Genomic DNA, 24,141 nt, shown 5'->3' with positions numbered 1-24,141 from the left:
ATTAAAAAAAAAAAAAAAGCTGACCTCGTAAAGAGCTAAAGTTTGCCCAAATATCAACATTCTACCATCATGTAAGTTAACATCACGTCATTTTAAACCTGCATGACATACTTTCTTATAATCAACACAAAAAGAGATGTTAAAGTTCATGCTGTTATTTTTGATCAAATTATGTGTTAAATGACTATAGGGGCTGTCAAGCTACAAGTATGACAGTCAAACTAACCACAATTGTAGCGTTATGTGAGTACAGACCAAATTTTAAATTGAAAAAGGTCCATTTAAATTTATATCCCCCCCTCTGTAACTCTGAATTCTCTCTTCTTTTTTTTCTTTTCTTTTTTTTTATGTTGTCATTGGGGCATTTTTCTCATGGTCTCCATTTACTTCAAATTATCTCCTTTTGTGTTCCATGAAAAAAAAAGAAAAAAAAAAGTCAGGTTTAGAACAAGTAAATGAATGTTAAACATGAAAGAAATTATGAATCTTTTTTCTTTTTTTTTGGTAAATTGTTCCTTTAAATTGACATTTTGCAAAGATAGAAGTGAAACTTAATAATGCATTAAATTTTATAGCAGTTACACTTCATATCAGCAAAACAGATATTTTCAACAGAACAGAAGATATTTTGAAGAATGTCAGCAACCATGGACCCCACTGACTTCCACGGTATCCCATACTTTGGGAGTCAATGGGCCCCATCAAATGTTTGGATACCAATATTCTTCAGAATATCTTCTTTTGTGTTCAGCAGAAGAAAGAAATTCATACAGGTTTGGAACAACTTGAAGGTGAGTAAATGACGATAGAATTTTCATTTTTGGGTGAACTATCCCTTTAAATTGCAGAAATGAAACTGAGCACCATTCAGGTATGAATATTTTTTTCAGTTACAAAGACACAAAATCCTCTGACCAAAAAAAAAAAAAAAAAAAAGGAAATAGAAAAGTAAAAGTTTTTTCTAAAAGGATCTGTCTATCATTTTTCACCAAAAAATAAAAATAATCTGAACATTACTATAGTGATTCTTGAGAATGCGCTGTATACTTTACCGGCACTACACACACAAACTAATAATGATTGAATGATGGAATGAGCAGTTTGTGCATGCACATTTATGGCTCTGTGTGTGCTGGAGTCCGAGTGGGTTAAGTGTGTTTACAATATGAATAAATGTGGGTGCTGTATATGCCTGGTATAAAACGCATTCTAACCATGACTCACCTCCCAAGCTCCACACTAAAATGAAAAATCGAGCCACAAGTGTGTTTCTGGTCAACGTTCTGCAGTCAGTTGTAAGTGGGAGCTGGGGGAGAATAATAAACAATAGTGGTCTGAGGTGCCTCAGGAGTAAGCTCCCCTTGGCAGATCTGGGAGGCGCTTTATAAATTAGAAATGAGTCTTGTGGCCAGGTGCACCAACAATAGCTGCCTGAGCTGCTTAGCTGGCAAACCCTGTCCTCCCACACCCCCACCCCTACAATCTTTCAGTCCCCCGTCTCTCTCAGCACCCCGTCTTCTCAGAGTGTTAGGGGTCTGGAAAGCTTTGCACATTTCTGTTCATCTTAGACTCGAGACACCTTGAAGCCAGAAGAAAAATTAAAGAGAACTGCAAGTATGTCTGTTATATTCAAACCACTATAAAGTCGCTTTTGTGTGATTATGTTTTGTTCTCGTGAACCATAAATTATATGGCATATATGTATTACTGGACATTTCCCTGAGGCTGAAATCTTTAGTGCGACATGTTTCAATAAAACACTCAGCTAACCTGTACATTTATTTCTCTGCAGTAATGCTACCATTTTAATTTCCCTGGTCACTTAACACTTCATTACTCAATGTAATGTTTATGGCTAATTTCAAGAAAGTTCAACCCTTAACCTTCATTTGGTTCGTCTGGTTTTTGGAAGGCTTAAAGGCGAGCGTTTCAGGCTGTAAATTACTTTTACATTCATGTTCCCTTTAGGGTCTTGCTATACCCAAAGGAATCCAACAATAGCAGCACTGAACACTGAACTTTCAACTGAAACTCCTGCACTGAATAAATTTATTTTTTCTTTTCTTTTTTTCTCTCGTTCTATTGCAAACTCTACGTCAGTACACGGGAACCTGTTAAATAAAACCCCGGGTTTGCCAAATTGCGTCCTTTTTTCCAGCAACGAGAGACTAGAGGCCTTCATGAGAGCTGTAACAAATAATGGAACATTATGAAAGACTGAAAACAATATTAAATATATATTTTTCCACAAACTATTAGGTTTAAGTTGATTTTATAAATTAGGTATTTCGTTTTTAAGTATCAATGCACTTTGCATGAGGATTTGAATGTTGGATTGTAAGATTGAGATGTTTACTTATTTCATTTTATGCTCTTGGGTTTCTTATATTATTAGGTGACCTACATTGAGAAGTAAAGAGTGATGTGATGTCTAATCTGTTTTTGAAAGCTAGACCACTAAGCTGCATTTTAATTCAAAGTTATAAACATCAGCAACAAATCATGGATATTTCATTCCTATCAAGCAATAATAAAAGTTTAACATAAAAGTGATTGATTCAGATATTTTCACTTGCCTATATTTGTGATGAATGACAATGTTGCAAATATTTTAGTGAGTTGCATTAATATTTAACAATTAAAATGTCCTTATATTCACTTGCCATGGGTTGTTTATCTTTGCTTCACCACAAAACTATTATTGCTAATCTTTTCATTCATCCAATTAAAAAATTTTAGGGTAATGGTTCACATCTATATTTTATAACTTGAGCCAATGAAAAATAAATAACTTGCCCTTACCAATATTTTCTATGTCAATGAAAACTATTTTATAACACTTGGCACAAAGCATATTTTTCTTGTTGAAAAAAATCAATTAATTTAAATTCTATTTTTGATCTAAACAAAAATATATAGATTTAATCAAAACAAAAATTCTCATTTAATAAATATGTATTAGAAATTATTTGTTTTCTCCAATTAAATAGATACTGATTTACAGTTTTTCTCAGTCGCTTTGGTGCATTTCTCATAACACTATTTACATTTGCACAACAGTTAATGCAGTTCTCAAAACAATTAGTACAAACTGCAAAACCTAGTTGATAACCTGCGAAAGCGTGTCACTTGCTCAAAATGGATAGCCCATTCCTCAAAATCAAGTATTTATGTCAATGAAAGTGTCAGTGTCATCAAAATAAAAAGTCCTGACACCATCGTTTATGAACAAGATAGTCAAATGGCTTAGTCATGTTTTCATTATGACAGTTTACTCTGTAAATGTTTTCCAATGATAAAAGTCAGATCTTGGTGACACAGTGACTACCTGAAAATGCTCAATACAGCACTAAATACTATTTGCACAGCCATTTGAAAAAATACAGTAAAGTTACACATTACTGTATTTATGAGGTAACTGAGTACAAGACACTGAATATATGTATGTTTCACCTTTTTACTGTATATGCTCTTTGCAGTTCTAATTTGTTCACAGCATTGTGCAAAAGAAAAAATACACCATTATTTACAACAAACATAAACTCCCTTTGGGTAGAGCTGTGCACAACTGTACACAATATTGCAGAAGGCCTATATGATGTATTGGAACTGAACATACAACATACATAGGACTGTAATCATTCATGCACACCCAGACGTTCCTCTCTGTCTAGTCACATAATTTCATCTACATCCCAGCGAATATCATCTCTTGCTCAATTGCAAATTGTTCAATTTAGGAGACTTTTTCAGGATTTTTTTTTTTTTTAAATGACAGATTTTGACAACTAGTTCAACATTTTTGTATGTAATGACTCAAGCAATGAAATGAGGACTATTAGTTTTATATGGAATGACTATTCAGCATTCACAAGTATAGTTAATTTTGACTGACATGACATAAGCAAATGATAATGTTATAAAACAGCAGAGAGTTGTATGAAAGCAATTGATGCATGTCCAAAAGCATTTGCAATTTGTTGGAAGGAATGAGAAACTGCTACTATGATGTGCACAAATGACTAAATGTTGTGGAGGTTGAACTAACTGTTGTGCAAATGTAAATAGTGATGTGAGAAATGCACCAAAGCGACTGAGAAAAACTGTAATAATACAATTATTTCTCATTTTTAAAAATACAAGTTAATAGAAATTATTTATTTTAAACAAACAAAAAGATATGGATCCAATAAAACATATTTCCCATTAAGGAACATTAATTAATCTTGTCCAAAATCAAATAAAAAAGACACATAATTTTCATTAAATCGATATTTATTGAGTTATTATATACATTACTTCCACACATCCACAATTTCGTGTCAGATTTTCAACATTTGCGACAGACGGCAAGTCCCTCAGAACCTCTTGACCCTCAAGTATGATTCCAATGTTTGTGGGTATACAGCTTGTGCATCTCTGATGACAAAGATTTCCATGGTTTCTGCTGAAGAGTTTTTTCAGCCTCTTCCTTCTCCAACACCTGGAAAAGAATTTAGGAAGGAGAAAAGAAAAAGAAAAAAAGAATAAGGAATCAATACAGCTTGGGTTTCCCCCCAAATTAGTTTACATAATACTAATACTTCTAACTAATTATAAAATTTACTCCAATTTGTTGTTGACATAAATATAAGTTGCACAAACTTTCCAGCACATGGGACTCTGATTTTAGCTTAAAGTAACGTTAATTGTTTCTATATTTGAAATTAGCCTTCAGACTGTTTTCAGACATATATCTGAACATAGTCTGATGGCTAATTTTGAAGTGGACAGCCATATCTAGCGTTTTCACATCTCTAAAGTAATCTGGCCTTACCAGGAAATCTTTTATGAGGTCCTCCACTGTTTCTCCCATAAAGGATGAGATATTTAAGTGCTCTTTGTAGCGGTGTCAGTATCCTGCATCAAGATAGTACAAATTTGGCATGAGGGTACATTATGGTCAACAAACTTTAGCACAATATACGTTATCAGTTGATATAATAATCATTACAATATATGATTCAATAGTGTGTCAATCCTATTACTAACGGCACGAAAAAATGTATGCCCCCCAGTGTCCTCTGGCTAGTACTAGACTTTTTTGAAAACCAACTGACATCAACCGATTGGCGCCAATGGAGCAATACTTCCATAAATAAAAAGCATACAATCCATAAATAATTGACCATTGTGAGTGTCGACAGTCATAAGTGTTAGTTAACGTTACCATTAATCACAAGTGAACGCCAGTCCTTTTACATGTAAGTTAACGTTAGCTCCTTAGTTGTTGATCAGGTTTCTACGGTTTTAACCAGAGAACGTCATTCTTATGACGCTGCATCGAGATAACTTTATGTTCAATGATTAAACGTTCACGTTAATTACCATTGTAAAATCAAAATAAGCCAGGGGTAAACGTATATGTTCCCTTTTGCAATCGGTCAGGAATTAACGTCGACACATTAACGTTAACTTGCCTAGTGTAAACTAAGCTAGCTAACACATTTTTAAACTAATGTAAGTTACATAACGATATCTACCAGATAAATTCGGCAGAGCAACATGTCTTGTACAGGCTACTAAATATACAGCAGCACATTTAAAATGGTTGTTTGTTTCACTTACTTCAGTTTATCCGCGATGAAATCTGATTCTCTCTGGACTGGAGCAGCAAAGTGATCCACGGAACGTAGAAGAGCGGTTACATCGGTCTGCTGACTGGTCGTGGTACGGTGGTCGTCGAGAAGATTTGTGTTTAATGCCCATGCGCAATCCTGTGTGTAACCTTGAAATTGTACATTCGTCGAAACAAATATTTCTTATTTGAGCTCTTAATGAAAAATATTTATATTTAACTATGTTTTGAACGAAAAAAATATTATTTGAAAAATAAAACAAATAATGGTAAACTGAATTGAAAGACAAATTATTAATTGGATGAAATACTGCTTGAAAACCTTTTTACAGTGTAGGTTCCAGCCACCAAAGATTGTCTACATAATTTGATTTAGCAAATATGTCAAAGTGTTGTCCTAAAAGTTTATATGATATACTCAGGGGAAAACATTTTTTCTCCCTCCAGTCAGGTCAGCTGTACCAAGGCATGAGCAAAATCTCAACATCTAGAACTACAGGAATTCAGCCAGGTCAGATGAGTGTGTCCACTCATCAAATATCAGACTTGCTGGAAAGACCAGACCTCCCACGTTGCGCCAGAGCGCTATGTTAGATCTGTCTTGGCCACTGCATGAAGATAAGTAGCACTTACAGTTTATATTATGCCTTCAAAAAGTACAGAGGCTTTTTTCCAGCTTTATCAGCATTTATTTAATCAAGAGGTTGCTTGTTATCTATTCCTGGACATTATGAAGCAAATTCCTATGCAAGTAAGAGAGGAGTCAGAGACAAAACGGGCTAGAGGTGACTGAGAGATGCAAAGCACCTTAACATACTTTGATGCAAGCATTTTACAGAGTAATCATAACATAATATGTGTAAGGAATCTAAATGAGCATCATCAGACTATCTCATGAAAATTCCTTTTAAGTATCATTTTGGTTTTGTAAATGGATGCAATTCAAGAAGAGGTGTAGGAACAACCTGAATTTTTTTTTTTTCTTACATTTTCATTTTTTAGTTTTAAATTCCACCAGCTACTCTTCAAAATACAACACCATTTTAAACATCTTTTAAAAAATAAATTCATATGGGACAGAATTTGAAAGCACAAAAACTGGATTCCAGATTCCAGAAAGAAATGTTAACTTACTATCACATATACCCTGAACTCTAGGTTGATTAACCAGAACCTTGCTGAGATATTCAGGTTCCACAACCGCGGTCTGGAGTAGGGCCTAAGTTCAGTCAACAAGTATCTATAGTATGAATGTGTGTTGTATTTGTATAAATGTAATCTGGATGTACTACATTCACCAATAGACTGTAAAAAAAAAAAAATGGATGACGCCCCTTCGCTCTCTTCCATTGGTGAGAACTGAAGCCGCCAGTGTGCCAGTGTCCAGATATGGCGCTGACATCTTGGAACTTGAGTCTGCGCAGTAGCGATCTCGGGACCAGACCTGCGCAGTAGTGAGCAGGAAGTAAAGCCGCGAAATCAACGCTCCGCCCTCACTCTCGCAGAATGCACTCTCCCTGAGTGCACTTTTTAAAAAATTTATTGCAGTACGACAAGAGGCTTGTTAAAATAAAGTAAATACAATCTCCTCAGTCCTCCGAAGATCCCGAAAAAAATGTCCATTGGTGCTTCAGTGACTACTTCGCTCAGAGAACCTGTCAATCACAGCTGTCAATCATGACGTTACACCACCGTTTTTATAGCATCGTGTAACTAACTAAAAAACAACTTATTTTTTAAACAAACACTTAAACTTACATCAGCGTGGTAAAAACGACAGCAAATGAAAGAAACCACCTTTGGAAAAAAGATATTTGAAGTGTAATTTAATTGTTTAGTTGGTCTCACGTCCCGTTTAATAACACGACCTATATGACCTATACTAGGACCAGTCACCTGGGGGCGATCGAGACGTTTTGGCTTCACTTTTCAGGGCTTGTGCGGCACGCTTGCATTCACCAGAGAATGTCTAATAAGGGGAGAAGTTTCACTCTCAGTACACTTCCGGCTTCTGAGCTGGTTGCAGTTTCACTCTGATTCCATATGAGGGCGCTCACAGGACGAGTGCAGAATGAATGGAGGTCTATGGCGCTATAGAGCTGGTAAGTCCCGCCCCTTCCGCTAATCCCCCTGGACCTCTAGGTTGAAAAATCGTCAATGCAAGTGAATGGGAGAAAATAATTATTTTCTGGTCCCGTTTGAATTTTGCCATGAATGTGAACATATGTTGTCTGTGAATTTTTTATATAACTTTTCGTGTAAAGAATGCTAGAATTTAGCGGGTAGAAGTTTGATACGGTTAGACTTTGTGTGAGAGCACTTTGTGGACTACAACTATCGCTGCTTTCGACGCGTTTGAAACGTCACCACCACTCGCACACGGACACTAGCTCACGGATCCCGCTAAACATGGCTGTGTCTTTGGTGCACTTCACCGCCTTCTTTCAGGGAGAGGACAAAATCGTTGAGGTTGGCGAAAACCACAGGTAAGTCAACTTTATGGGGTGACGTCATATAGGCGACATGTAGTCTTTCTCGTTATGTCTTTTCCACAACTGCTAGCCGAAGAATCATACCATATACTGTCAAACTCGTAACATGAAAAGTTCTATAAAAAATTCATAGACAACATATGTTCACATTCATGGCACAATTCAACCGGGACCAGAAAATAATTATTTTCTCCCATTCACTTGCATTGACGATTTTTCAACCTAGAGGTCCACTTGGGGTTTTACGAATGGGCGGAACTTACCAGCTCTATACACATCAAAATCCACTTTTCTCAGGATATAATTTTTTGTCTAGTAATTTGAATGTTGTATTCGAAAGGAGATGCAAAGAAATTACACATTGCTGGGTGTTAGATTTTTTAGAGTCACTTATTTGCTTTAAAAAGTCTTTTAAAGTACCAATGACGTCATATACATCGTACGACCAAAGATACTGCTTTACGGCAGTCCTTCAGTCGCTTTGGTGCTTTCACGCTCTGCACTTTCTTTTCTCTCAAGGCATCGACAACACAGCTGACACAGGTAAATACACATGCTAGAAGAGTTTTTGTTTTGTTTGTTTCTGGTCCCATTTCGGATGACACAATGCTATCAAGCGGTATCTCTGGTTGTAATCAGTCCTTCACTGACCAATCAGCGTTCATTAGCAGAATGCTAGCGTGTTATGGGCAACAACAACTCAACCTGTAAGATATCAAAAGGACTTAAGTACTCGTTCATTCAACTTTCGACCTATAACCCATGTTGAACTTGCTATACCTACAATCAAATCTGAGATTTCTCAACGGCAATCGGGTGAAAGAGACACATTTAGCCGTCTAGCCCCATAGACTCCCATTCATTCTGCACTCATGGGCGATCGCCTCCAATGGAACTCTGGTGGAACTACAACTAAAATTCGGTACAATAGGACTTAATGGGCTTTATGCACAGCTGCACTACTTCCTGAACTTCAGGCAGGTCCTTTGTTTCCTGTCTACCATTATTGGACAAACTGATTAATCCAGGTGAGCCTGACCACCTGGATTAATCAGTTTGTCCAATAATGGCAGACAGGAAACAAAGGACCTGCCTGAAGTTCAGGAAGTAGTGCAGCTGTGCATAAAGCCCATAGGGAGTGGGCAGGCTCTCCATAGACGGGCTCTGCATTCACCATGTTGCATATATCATGTGACCTATATCAGCGTCAGTTGCGTCACTTCACCGCCATTCACAAATCCTCTCCCGTGGTCTCATGAGATAGTAAAGTGTCAAACGTTTGCACACTTCAGAATCTCGTTGGAAGAAGTAGTTCCGGTTACTTTTTGCCTACTCTTTTGTCACATACTGTTTTTCGCCTACTATATACAGTAGTAGGGATGTATGCGATTTCGGATGTATGCGATTTCACAGCCTATTGCTGCGCCCCAATTTGCCTACTTCTATATGCCCTAAAAGTGAGTACTGTTTTTGTGAAGAAAACGTACATACTTTTGAGTGTGTAGCAGCAGAAGAGTAGGCTATGCAAGCTTTGGGACATACTACTTTGTCATAATTGCGTCTATACGAACGCTCTGTTGCTTAGTAACGTGCATCCTATCACTGTTTAAACTGCCCTGTCATTCATCTTGTCACAGATAAAATCCTCCACAAATTGAATTTAATTTCCTACCGTTTTGGAGAGAAATGTTGTAGCACATTGATCTGTCAGTCATGAGTCTTTCAATATAATATAATGTGCATATTGCATAACACTGAATAAATCAATTTTGTCAGGTTAGATATCCCTTTATCTAAACCTCTCTACTTAACCGTCAGACTCGCACAATCGAAAACAAGCGAAAACAATGAACGACGAATCCTCGTCCAACGCGCAGTGGGTTGTGGGCAGTATTAGGCGTTAGAGTGTGCATGGATCTGCACTTCGGATTCTAACTGTAAAAAGTAGACCATCCTGGTATCGTTGTAATACTCATTTGAACATACTACGATTTGGGACAAACTAATCCTATTTTCGCATACTATTTAGGACGGATAGTATGCGAATTGGGACCCACCATATGTGTTTGGCCATACTTCTTCTAATCTTATTTAGTTTAATGTCGATTTGCATTCTTAGTGCATATCGCCACCTATTGGGTGGTTTTGTCATCTTTTTTAATCTTATCTTTTAGAATTTTTGATGCTAAATATATAAATTACAAAGAAGAGATGGATTGACCTAAAAAACAGTCTGAGCTTTCAAAGATAATATGGCTGTATAAGTTTTGTTTGTTTGTTTAGCTATTTACTTCCACACTTGTTGTGAGATGTATAACATATGCATTTTTTTTGTAGAAATCCATTATACAGAAAATGTTATTCTTATTTTCATATTTAAAAACTTTTCATTCAAATTAATCATCAAATTAATCTATGATGTGTGAGGAGAATAAAATAAGATAAATTGTAAAATAATATTGCTTTATGTTATGTTAATATACTGTAGAACTATATAATAATACTGTGAAATATGTTATGCTCACTGGAGCCTCATCATGCTCTGAATACCTCTGAAACAAACTAACCCTTGAACAGAACCTCTGAACCTGCTCCGGGGCAGGTTATGTTCAGAGAGTAAGTTGCTACTTAGATACCTCAGTTTTTGGAACTGAAAGTCGAGGTTATCCGTTTACTCTGAGTAAACTTACCCGGGTATGTCACATAACCTGCTTTCTGGAAATACCCTCTGGTATAGATCTCAGCTGCGTGTCTGACACTATGAATGTTTATCAAGTAGTTTGCGCTTGTCCGAAATGATTTGCTGAAATCAAAACACTGATGGTGAAAGGTGAGCACTAATGGGATTACCACTTGTGCATTAGTCCTGCCCACTTAGCGCCTAGTATTATAAGTAAGCATTGTTACAAAAACTCGGCAGAAATTAACCTGGAATGTACCACTTATAATGGATGTAACTGATGTGTATTCAATTGTATGGTGTGTCAAGCTTTCTGAATGCCAAAATTACTTATCTGATCTACAACAAGGTAGTTCAGTGAGTCATTGACAGAACATACTACTAAGAATTTAGATGAGAATGAGTCTTAAACAAGTTACTCAGCCTGTTATGTGGATTGTGCATGTAATTTATTTGCCCACACTTTTCTCTTAATCAAAATGATGTTTGTCCATATTTTCATAGCTTTCATTATTCTTCAAACTCATCTCACTGATGTTTTACTATCGTAAACTCCAATAAATCCCACTGAAAGTATGTAAAACTCTAATTAAAAGCAGAAGGTGTTTTCTGACCTTTGGAAAGAGAGAGAGAGAGTTTTAATCATAGATTGTTTCCTAATAAGGCAAAGTTGCATCCTGACTCTTTCCAGGCTTTTGAAGACAGCTGCTTTGACTATGACAGGGATGAAACCACATCTGAAATACATTCTGCAATACTAGGTCATTTTCTAAAACCATATGTCCAAAGATTGGTTTTGGTATTATTCCTGCATTTTTCATTCTTTTATGTTTTTTTTTTCTTCTATTGAGATACACGCCAAAGTAATTATCTTTTTATTCATTACCGGTGTTAACAGGAACTCTGCATTTATTGGCATTTTAACAATAGTTCTGTGTTTGAACATCGCACCAATCAATCTTGTTTCACTGATTGATTTAACATGTTAATTGATCGGTTGATGTGGTTTATTGTTACCTGAAAAGATGAGTCATTGTGCAATAATGCTGTTTTATGAAAGGCAAGGGCACTAAGCTAGACCACAAACAAGGACTATTCAAATGTAATTTTCAGAGCACACAAATGTTGAAAGGTGAAGAACCATTTCCAGCCTTAAAACTCACAAAAAATCACAACATTTGTCATTATTAAAACCGCTCTGTCAGCAACGACCGTGCAATATACTTGGCGGTGTATAGTTGGTAAATGGATATGCCATCAACCAAGACCAACTCTGTGAAATCAGTTTGACAGCTGGAACATAAGAGATTTGTAAGAGGTAGCATTTCATACCATAACCAAATTGAAACAAATACGAAAAGCATGCCTATGGGATTCTTCTCAAAACACCACAGACTGAGCATAAAAACAACAATTAGCTGTATCTGGCAGTCATATCTGAGGATGCAGACAGTTTGATTAACTCTGACAGTCTATTGTACTCATCCATGCAATCGTTTCCAGAGCTGGCTTGTTTTTTTTAACATAGAGCCTGGCCCATAAATCATCTGAAACATGGCAGTGAAATTGCAGTTTATTGAACTTGTGCTCATTGTTGATATAAGACTGTTGCAACATTCCAGACAGACAGGATTAACATGCTTAAAAAACATGCGACTTTAGACAGTAAGAATGAATACTGTTATAAAGTATGTTGAAGTAAAATCACTTTGTGAATAATTTATCTTGGCCAGCATGGCCAGCATACTCTTTTCTCTGTAATTATGTACCAGTGTGTGTATCTGGCCTGAACTTTTCAGCTGCTACCTGTCATGGCATAACTCTCATTATGAAAAATCCCTCATAAATCATAGTGCACCAAATTCACAGATAATATCAACTAAGCAAAGTCAACAAGAAAATAATCTTAATGTTCCCAATGTGCAAACTGAATTCTATGAATATTACAAGTGTTTTGTAATGGTGTGACCATACTGGTCAGGATGCTCTGTACATATTAACCACAGAAAATCGCTGTAAATGGAACAATGACTGTATATGACGACAACATAAATGTTTAAGAAACATTTTCTGCCTAAACTACTAGTTTAACAAAGACTGGAAATAACATGGTGTGCAGAAGACATCAACAGTTTTATAGTGTTTATTTTATATTTGTGCTAGAATTTTATATACAAAATGATTGCCAACATAAAAAATGGGAATTGAGGAACATTGAAACTACACCACAGCAAGAGATGCTTTACGTAATGCACACTGTGCATTCTTCAATGATTAGTTTAGACAAAGCTTTTGGCTAAAATGTTAAGAGTTTTGCAATTAATAAAACCTCCTTTGCAAACAGCGCTATACACTAACAACAGTAGCGAGTTGTGGGATTACATGGAAAAAATGTCCTGTACCAATGAACATTTTTAGCAGTATTGTTGATATAATGCTATATACTGTTGAGTACTGTTCTTTTATAATCATTTTACTAGTCAGAAAACAGTTTGTTCTACAGCAGATAAAGTATAGGCCTATGTATACAGTATTCTACCATCAAACAGAATCCATTAGCATCCCAATCATATGGGACTGGGCAATGCAATTCATCATATAAATGGATTGAGCAGTGCAATAAATGTTATGCATATATATCTTGTCAATACGGAAAGCAGACCTCTTATTCTTCACTAGTGTCAACAGAGAATTGCTATTCAAGTTTGATGACTGATTGCTTGATGGTCACAGTACAGGTCACAGAAAAGTATGTAACCAATGAACACTGCAAAATAATTTTGTCTTTTAAATTTACGGTAGACTCAATATGCTTAAAGAAATGGCTTATGTGGTATTTGCCTTCACAGTGTGTATAAAATTGTACCAATAAATTGTGAACTATGGGTTGGAAATCTGTCATGTTTTTTTTTGTTTTTGTTTTTTGTTAGAAAAGAAAGGTCAACAATCAATTGCAGGTGAATTCTGATAATTTCACAAGATATTATCAACAGTTACATATTTGGATATATACAAAAGTGATCAGTTGGTTGTGGTGGAGAGTTTGTCTACTGTTTCATTCATTATCTTTTCAGTCTTAAACAGCACAGATCCAAGACAAAACACCTCAAGTGTTTGATCTACAAAATACATGAGAAATATATATATATAGTATATAAACAATGAAAAATAAAACAATATTTTGGGTTGCCTGGATGTGCAAGTTCATAAAGTAAGTGGGAGCTCTGAGAGTGTTTATTTGAAGACAGTCTCATAAGCAGGGCACTTGTGGCTTTTGAGTTTTTTCATGGTCTTTTTGAACTCTTTGCTGGATTTGTCCCACTTGTGAATACCGGTGAGAAGGTACTGTTTGTCCACCTTGCGTCCCATGATAAGATATGTGTTTCCCAGATTTTCTAGCTGCGTGCAGGGGCAGTCGGCTCCGTTCTTCAGGTACAGAGTGAGTTTCTTCAGGTCTTTCTTCTTTAAAGTGCCCAGCTTTACGGTTTTTTTCCTCTTCTGCAGGATCACCTTGCGATCCATGTTCTCCCGTTTGACCTCCTTGATCTTAGTCTTTATGGCTGTGGATAAAGAGAAAAGAGAGAACTGCGATCAGCTTTCTGAAGTTATCTTCTCCGGTGGGTGGAGAGGAGACCGAAGATTACATCATCTTGCCAGTAAATATTAGTATTCTGTATTTCTTCAAATAAGCCATTGTGTTCATTATAATGACATGGAGATTTTGAGAGCTGCCAGGAAAAGCCCCCACAGTGTTTTTTAAACACTGCTCCCACCTACTGCATCTGTTGTGGTCTATGATATTCCTAAGCTTCATTCAAACTTATGTTGTGTCCGGGACTGTGCAGCGCTCTCACATCTACAAAAAGTCATCTAATTTCCTCAGGCCATGTGCTGGGTTCAAAGAGGCAAAGAAGGGTTTGGGTTGCAAGGGGTATCGCTGGCAGTTCCCAAACGTCCAAGGCCATAAAAGAGAGATTATGCTGCCAAGTAATGCAAGGGGCAAAAGAGAGATGAAGGAATGGAAGAAAAAATGAAGAGAAGGTGTAATCAAGATCAGGCCTGTCTTCTCTGCCAATGGTCTCAGGGCAAAGCCATAATGATACTGGTCTCTCTGTCATGAACTCTGTCAAGTTCAAGAGAAAGCATCGATATCCATGCAAACCAAAACCGCTCTCATTGCTGTATTCTTTTCCCAGGGGGGCAAGAATGTCCCAAATTGCAGCTTCACTGCCCTCTGCCCCTCCAGATGTAACAGGATACTAGGTTTTGTTCCTTTGAATACCTCTCTTATAAGCTTAAGGCAATTAGTCAAAGGTCAAAAATTTTCTAGATGGATATATTGGCTGTAGGTGAAATGGGTCCCATTCAACTGTTACTCCACTGGAGAAAACCATCAACATTTATCAAATATCAAAAGTATCCATGCACCAGTAACTAAAATGATGCTTGATACCTTGATAACTATTTTCCTATTATGGCTGATAACCAATAAATGGCTGATATTAAAATTCTATACCATTTTGCCAACAATTTATATAATATATAGAAAATCAATTGTTTTAAATAAATGCTAGAAGTGAATTTAGCATCATTATAATGTACATTATGTAAATTGATATTCATTCAACTTATATATTTGCTAAATTATTCGTTTTTAAAGATTAAGTGATTAATAAAGTAATTTAAATATAAAATGGGGGGCAATTTAAATGAGCAAGAAAATATCTAATATTAACTGATACAGTTTTTAAATAAACTAATATTGGCCAATAAAATGATGTAAAAAAAAAATAGTGGTAGATAACAGATGTGGTACCAATATATTGTGTAACCCTAAAAGTAACAGACAACCATTGGTAAAAACCAATGCAAAGATTTCATTTAAAAATGATGTACCTTGCCGTGTTTAATTGTAATATCAGACTCTTTTGAATTTTACTAGGTCATGACCTTGTAAACTCAGTCATGACCACTATGTTGACCATTAAACTCCTGGTTTAATCTTATGCCACATTCTTAGATTTGTCTTAATCTCTCTGATCTGTTAGTAAACTCTCTTTAACCTGTTAATCTTTTCATTTCCTTAACCTTCCAATGCACGAGTCAACTCCACGGTGGTCCTGCCAGAGAGTCAAACTTCAATGGCTGTTCCTCCTTCACACCGCCTTGCAGGTGATTTTGTTTTTCGTCCTGGGTTAACGATGGAGAAACTTGCAGAGCGTAACATCTTATCATCTTCAGCTGTCTAACATCAGTGACCCACAAGTGAACTTCAGGCCACCATCAGAAGAATTTGGTCCAATTAGCAGGCCGATTCTAAAGACCCGTGGAAATGAGCAGACATCTATATTGAGATTTACTGCTAATTATGCTTTAACAACCTGATCAGTCTCCACTGGCTGTCAATGAGCAGACCACAATGAAACTAAATCCTCCCCATATCCTGTTGAACCTTGACTTATATAAATTCTCTGCAGCCTGAAGCGAGAAAATATAATGCGTGGTCATTGCCAAGGAAAGTTAAAGTCCCCATCGAGACCCCTTTTAAGTCAGAAGAGTAGCTCTTAACACTTTAAGACATATTGTAATTCAAAAAGCTACATGATGAAAAGTGTTCTATGCTGCAACCCATAACCTCACATCTCACACCTTCTCACTTCTAATGACTCTTGCAGAAATAAGCCAGTCTTCCCAGTATTATAAGTGCACATGGAAGGGATTAGAGCTTGATCTGAAGTCTATAAAAGGGCTTAGTGTTTGATGAAATAAAAAAAAAATGGTCTGAAGGTTAAAGCATTATCAAGTCAGGCTAGAAAGAGTGTTGCCTACCTCCCACAACCACTTTATCTTAGCTTAAATCCCACTTTAACCCCATGGTGAACTCATTTTCCACTTTGTGTTTGTGAACGTAATCCTTACAAGTGCAAGGGCATGGGGTACAGTCGAATACCTTCAGATGTGGCTTTACAGCTAATATATGTAACGGCACACTTTTATGAACAATAACAATGGGAAAGCAATAATAGGGTTAGTCTCTCTTGTTCACTGTAATCCAGTGTCTCGAAAAGGGCACGCCACAAAAAAGTGCCACATAAATCAAGCCATGTGAGGTGCCTTTCTAATCTCCCTCAAACTGATAAGGCAATACTAGTTAAATAACACACCACTAGACTTCACAGATCTACATCAGCAGAACTAGTTTACTGAACCATGTAAGGATAATAAGCAAATATTGTGCTCAAAGACTCCACATACAGATGCTGCATCTATATAGCATACCACAAAAACATCAAGCATGCATGATAACGCTAACATTTCCAAGCACACGCGGTAGATCATATTCTAAACACAAACCCAAGCAGATAATGTTTCAGTCTCAGATGGTCCAAATAAGTACTTCATGCTTGAAAGCTTTGGTAAATATTTGATAAATAAGATATAAACAAAGAGAGCATATCTCAGAAATCGTGCGGTCACAATCAGTGTTCTTTCCAAAATGAAATTAATCATTTTGATAAAAAAACAGTTAAAGTATTCACATTTCTTTTGTGATTAATATTACTTAAAAAAACTTTTAACCTTTGTCCCTGATCTTTGACCTCGCTTCCTCTGTCATTTTGGAGACATGTCCGCAGCCAGATGTAACGATGCCATAAACTCTGTAGGGAGAGTTTGGGCTGAAACAATTCACAAACATGGCACCTGTGGCTCGGGGCGAGCTCCAGTTAAAATAGTGCAGCAACATAGGCTACAGTTTTACTACAGGAAAGCTGCATGCATCTGACCACAGAATAGACAGCCAACTAAAGTGCGCTAATGCTGTACTGATTTGTCGGACAGCAAAGATAGAAGAGCAAAGCTGGAATGGCAATAAAACTCTATCCATACTTTGTATTCTGTTTCCATAGTCTTCAAATATATTCAAAATCTGGATGGAATTGCTTGATAGGAGTATCCAGGGCAGTTCGAAATGTCTAATAAGACGACAATATGCATTTAGGCTGGATGGAGAAACTATTCCATGCATTTATTTTAATTTAATACTTCACAGCGTGAACCCTGTCTTCCTTCACTGTCTGTTTGTTTCAATTTCCTGGATTAGAAATTTAGCACCGAGGTCACAGAGAGAGTGTCAGTGGTGTTGGTATACATAAAGCTGACCAGAGAAAGACGGCAGCTTTCCAGAGATAGCTTACCCATTTCAAACACTAAATGAAATTTTATGGTTTTGTCAGAGGCTAACAAAAAACAGCTTTTGTTTTCCTCTTCAGAGGAAAGCAGGAAGTCACTCTCACACTGCTCTCCTTTTGTTGAGGTTAACTCCTGCTGTGATTGGCCTTAATGGTTCCAGTTATAGGCTCATTTAACAGTCATTGTTGTTAACCATCCTCAAATCTAAATGCTCAGTCACCCTGAAAATCTAATAATTAAACCCGCTTTTCATAACAGTAGATAATACAGACCACCAATGTATCAATGTCCTACTATACACTACCATTCCAAAAAAAAATTTGTAAAATAAATCTCTCATGCTCACCAAGGCTGAATTTACTTGATCAGATATACAGTAAAAACAGTAATATTTTGAAATATTATTACAATTTAAAATAACTGCTTTCTATTTTTATCATTTGAAAAAGTAATTTACACCAGTCTTCAGTGTCACATGATCCTTCAGAAATCATTCTAATATGCTGATTTGCTGCTCAAGAAACATTTATCACTATCAATGTGGAAATGATAAATACAGTGATACATTTCTTTCAGAATTTTTGATGAACAAAGTATAAAAAAAAAACGAATTAATTTGAAATATAAATCTTTTGTAATATTATAAATAAATGTATTTTGATCAATGTAATGCATCATTGCTGAATAAAATTATAAATTTCTTTATCGAATCTGCTGGAGGGTGTAATGGGTTCTCTGATTTACCCCAATGACCAAAGACTAAACTCAGACTTTGTCAGATTCTGCCCAGAGGTCAACCCCTGGGCTGTTGTCACATCCAGACAGAAGAGCAAACATCCCAATTTAGAGCTGTTAGTAACAGCCAAATAAAGACTTTAGGGCCTCTGCGAATTACCTCAATTCATTAGCTAAACAGTTGTGGCCCCTCAAAGGGTAATCCAAACCATGACATAGATTTACAAGGGTTAAAACATTCTGCTGCTGCTGTTTTAAGTGTTTAAAACCATTGCATTGTTCTATTAAAAGTGGTTTTGGCAGTCAAGACAACCAAATATGTGCAAAATAACAAAATCTTTATCCAGTGATTCTAAAAGTGCTTGAATCTGTCCCAAAAGCAGTGTTAATGGCCATGAAATAAAATATCATTCTGGCACTCAACATTTATGGCTAAAGCAAGTTATGACTCAAAATGATGACTTAACACTGGTGAAAGGTGGACCTCATCTTTAAACTAAACTTAACTGAAAGATTCAATATAATAATAAGCAAGTCATTATAAAAAAAAAATCATTGCTATGGTTTCCATCCTGAAAGAATAAAGTTTTCCCTCATTATTCTAACATAAGACATTAAAAAATACATTTAAGATGAGCAAAAACATCTTTATGAGCCTGCTGGGGAAGCAGAAGGAATAGGTGAGTAGTTCTGGTTCAGGACTGTGTGGTTTTGGCTGTTCTTTCAAACTAATATATATCAGTCTTGGCTGTCTTTCATGCCTGCTCCATTTCCAGAATACAGACGATGAGAGGGGAAGATGGGCTGCACTCTTGGCAAGTTCAGTGTGTGAGTGCAAAATAGCGTGAATGTGTGTGTGTTTAATGTGGTTGTTTAATGTATTGGTGTTCTTACCAAATTCACTGGCGCACATGTGCTCCAGAATCACATCCGTTTTCATTTCATTGTCACAAGGAGGACACACTGGAGAGTATCCTAAAACAGAGGACATGCTGTCAGTGAAATATCAGAGAAATTTGCCACAGTAATTGTGACCAAATATTTTATTTTGTATTTATTTTTTGTCCACTTTGGTTGTCCCAAAGAAAATTGTGTGCGACTCTTTGGCAAGTCTGCAATTGACTTTAAACAGTGGGGAACCACTCACAGTGCAAAAAGAAGAGAATTCAAACTTCTTTAACTTTCTCTAATTATCTACCCGTAAGGCGAGCTATGGGAATTTCTTCCTGGCTTTCTTCTTTTTTTTGAAAGGGCCTGAAATACATCCTGTGCTTTGAATTGTTAGAATACTTTTGTGTTTTGCTTGGCTCTGCTCTTAGCATTAAAGATTAAAGTAAAAACTTTTTAGATATACATTAAAAACATTTTTTGCCTGTTTCTTTCTTAGCCTGCCACGTGGTAATATGAAGTAAACTAATATGATTGTGTTATTTACATTTGTATATAACTATTGTTACGCAGGTTAGAAAAAGGAGGCATGGGACAACACTCCAATAACTGGGGCTGACTGTAATTAGAACAACTATTGTTCCATGAATGCCTCCCTATAGTCATGGAAACAGGGAAATTAACCCTTGAATGAAAACTCTCTTAGTCCCTTTCTAAGATTTTGATTTAAAATCTATTCAAATTCAAGCAAATTATCATTATAATGTATTTTTCAACAGGATAAGACTCCCGTCTGTCTTTAATTACGCTAGACTTTGATTTAATTTCTGTTAACTAGTTGTTTTTTCATTTGAATCTATTTAACAGATTATTGTGGAAATTGCACTCAGGTGAAAAGAGCTTGTAAAGACAGCTGTTTGCAAGGAATTCCAGAGTTTGCAAACATTTTTATGTCACAACTTTTCTGCGTAATGTAAATTATCACCCAATTACAAGCTGCCAGTGGATCAAAATTGTGCCAAAACTAGTATTTTAAAGCAACGCTGCATTTTTGGATGATGACATCAGCTCTAAACTTAAAATGTCCTGCGGAAGATAAAACAGTTCAAATTTCAGTGGCTCTTTTTGAGCGTTACTTTCTCCACAGGCATTATTACCATGCAATCACAAGAAAATAGTGGGCAAATGGTTAGGCTTAGCCCCTTGTAGAGAATAGGAAGTCCTTTCTTGTCTTTAACCCGGCACTGCTTGAAGTTTAACAGTGGGTCGATATGTGAGGGAGGGTCTAATGTATTAGTGGCTTTGGGTTCATTTGACTGTGATGCTGACAGCATGTGATAACAGCTGACAGGATCTCTATGGGGTGTTTATTAATTGAACTTCTCTGGTCTTCCAGCTTCCAAGCCACCATGCTAGTGTTCTCTCACTCTGTACTGTGCGTCACTAACAGCAGGCTAGGGCAGATGGCTGAAGTCACAGAAGTATCTTCTCTCAGTGTGGTACATCATTCTGGCACACAGTCTGTTCATACACCATGTTGTAACTTTGGAAATGGAAATTCCCTTGTAATTTATGAGCCATCTACATAAGCTAGTTTGTACTTTCCCTTGTCTGAGACATACAACTATAGGGCTCAAGTGTTTCCATAGGGAAAGTTTGACATTGCCAGATGCCCTGACTTACCTGGTAAAATACTCCACATGACGACAAAAAGATATTCTGCAATACTCTAACCTACATTTGGTTTAAATTACAGGGGAGGTTTTTAATAAGAGTCTCTAAGAGTGTGGAAATGTATTTATTTATTTTCTAACCACTGAACATTTTAATTTTCTGTTTAAGTGCCACCAGTAAATAAAAGCAGCTGTTCAAATCTCTCTGTGTGTCTGAACTAAGAGTACTATCCTCCTGCATTACCTTATGAAAAAAATGTATTAACAAGCACAGCAGGGAAGCCTGGAAGAGGGTTTGCTTTAAAATAGCAGTACATTTACAGAAATAAAATGGTTACTCATATATACAGTGATTCATTTAAGTCATGTTTGCTGCCTGCCTTCAGTGTCTATTTTGCAAAGACAATTATCCATTCCAGTTGCGAAATAACACCAAATAAATAGATATGTAATGGTCCGTTGTTGGAACACATCCCAGTGTTGTCCTGGAACTCAACTAACACCCTGAAATCAATTGCTACCAGCTGTTAAACAAGCAAAAACTTAAATATTCATCTATCAACTTTTACAAATAGAGGCCACGTCCCCTGTGTCTTCTACAGATTTTTTTTTTTGATAACCATGTTACCTAGAAATGTTCCCAAAACTGAATCATTTGCCCAATCGGACACAAACATGAGGTATTGAGCGCCCAAGAGGAAACAAAAGGTGTGATAAATCTAGATGAAAACCCCCAAATGGACGCCAGTCCCTGAAATAACATTGCAACTGCTTTTAAGAAGTTCAGGTGTTACTTCTCACACACAGCAAAAGGTGAAAGGTTGTAAAGTGGGTAAAATAATACGAAATGTATATAGTATACATTGAAACAGTCAGTATACCCTTACAGTACATGATAAAAAAGTGCCATCGCTGAAATATACATATTTTTCCCCCAATTTTTTTGTATGTCAAAATATGCATTCTAATATATTTACAAGACATGTGTTTGGTTAGCTACACATTTATCTTCACGATTTAATTAAATTACACCTGATAAAAGTGAATGAGGCCAAACTGAAAGTTTTCATAATTAGTCATTTGGACTTACCACTGGGATTGGAGGCCTCTGTGGCATTGGGCGCACTGATGCACACATCACCTTCAGGAAACTTCTCGCAGGTGAGCATCTCAGGCCAGGGAAACCCAAATGCTTCCATGATGGGGGTGCAGCCATCACGAACATTTTCGCAGAACCAGCGGCATGGGTGGATGGGCCTCTCCAGGCACACCGGGGCAAAAAGGGAGCAAAGGAATACCTGAGTTCCCGGGTGGCAGTTCTTGTGCACCAGGGGCACCCAGCTCCCCGCTTGCTGCTTGATCTCAGCCATAGTCTCGTGCTCCAGCAAGTTGGGCAGCAGCATCTGGTTGTAGCCCACACCGTGACAGAGCCTCAGGTCATCTGGGATGTCCACACACTGGGGAGGCTTGTCGTAGATGCGGCCGCCGTTGTACACCTCTGACTTCCAGGTATCGTAGACATACTCAGATGTCTGGCCCAATGAGACCAGTGACATAATCAAGATGATGATCCGCCAAAGGAACAAAGATGCAAGGGACTTCATTGTGACTCCTGGTCAGGATCCCCCAGTCAATGCAGCCCCCAAAAGTGGTGAGCCTTAAGTGAAATTAAGTCCTCTTTGTCTAGAAAATGAGAAGGGAAAGCCAAATACCTCTAAATTTTATAAGACTCCGAAGTCAAAGTATTGAAGCTGTTGAAACTCCACCTCTGAACTGAAGCCCCGTAGCTGTTGCTGACTCGCACGGCTGAGTTGCTTGAAATGCGCAGCGCTCGAGACCAGGGGAGACTGAGACAGCCTCGGCGACCAATAGGAAACTTTCCGCACCTTTTGCTTCTCGTGTGTCAATCAAAGTATTCAATGACCCAATGAATGAGCCAATATCCCCGCCCGCGCGCGTTTCTCTCACTCTCCCTCTGTGGAAACAGATCCTTAATAACTTCATTTTTATAACATTATTCGAGGCATTGAAATGCATGAGGATTTATTCGCTTAAGGCTTGTGATAAACATTTACCATATTCTGAAAAGCCGGCAAGAGCCATTACCTGCAGAGTAAAACATCCACGCATTACCACGAAACTGGCGTGTATTTTTTAATACCAGGCAATGAAGTCTCTTTAAACGTGAGTTAACGTTACCTACTTTAGCTGTAATATATTCTTGTTAAGCAGTCATAAGCGATTTCTCCATATACCGTGAACGTTTAAAGGTGCATTTAATAGCCTACCATAAGACATTATTTGCACTATGTTCATGGTCTCATTTGAATTTCAATGAACCAAATTAAGTTAAAATGTGAAGTGTGAAATCGCCCAACGCATGTTAGCTCTCCTCTGCGCAGTTGTTTTGCTAATCACATTGGTGAGAATGAGATAATTAAGTCTGAAGATAGCTCAGAGCTCATTACCACCAACTCACGTTGTCAGGACAATTTAAAGCAACACGGCCACTACAGTGTGCAGAGTTTGAACTTACCCGAGTAGCCTATAAAAACATAAATTATTGCCATGTAGAATACACGCGAAATGTTTCCTCAACTTAGTCCTTCTGTGTAGAAAATTAAGAATGCTTGTGTGCTTAAGATGCTGATGTGGATAGATGCCACTGCAATGCTGTGTCTGTTAAAACACAAGATTATCTCTCTTTTTCCAGTTTAGTTTCAAAAGATGATTAAATCATCACAAATAGGGTGACATTCCTTAGAAATTGCAATTGTTGGTTTATGCAACAACTATTAATAGACATTATTACATTTAATTAGCTCTACACAGCACCGTTTAACCCTATATTGTATAATATTTGAT

General features: G+C 37.0%; 1 protein-coding gene across 1 annotated transcript; it reads right to left on the bottom strand.

Moving 5' to 3' along the window:
• Window positions 1-12,345: 12,345 nt before the first annotated feature.
• On the bottom strand, window positions 12,346-23,706 carry sfrp1a (secreted frizzled-related protein 1a). Its single transcript, XM_081366533.1, has 4 exons — window positions 23,383-23,706; window positions 22,367-23,251; window positions 19,610-19,690; window positions 12,346-14,349 (listed from the first exon to the last, which is right to left on the bottom strand). Exons 2-4 carry the CDS (start codon window positions 22,878-22,880, stop codon window positions 14,024-14,026), a joined length of 921 nt encoding a protein of 306 aa, XP_081222659.1. The 5' UTR covers window positions 22,881-23,251; window positions 23,383-23,706; the 3' UTR covers window positions 12,346-14,023.
• Between the last annotated feature and the right edge of the window lie 435 nt (window positions 23,707-24,141).

This window comes from Scardinius erythrophthalmus (genome assembly GCF_964197995.2).
Source record: "Scardinius erythrophthalmus genome assembly, chromosome: 5".
NCBI classification, from domain to species: Eukaryota; Metazoa; Chordata; class Actinopteri; order Cypriniformes; family Leuciscidae; genus Scardinius; species Scardinius erythrophthalmus.
The sequence above is the reverse complement of the archived record's forward strand: the minus strand, read 5'-3'. Positions and strand labels throughout refer to the sequence as shown.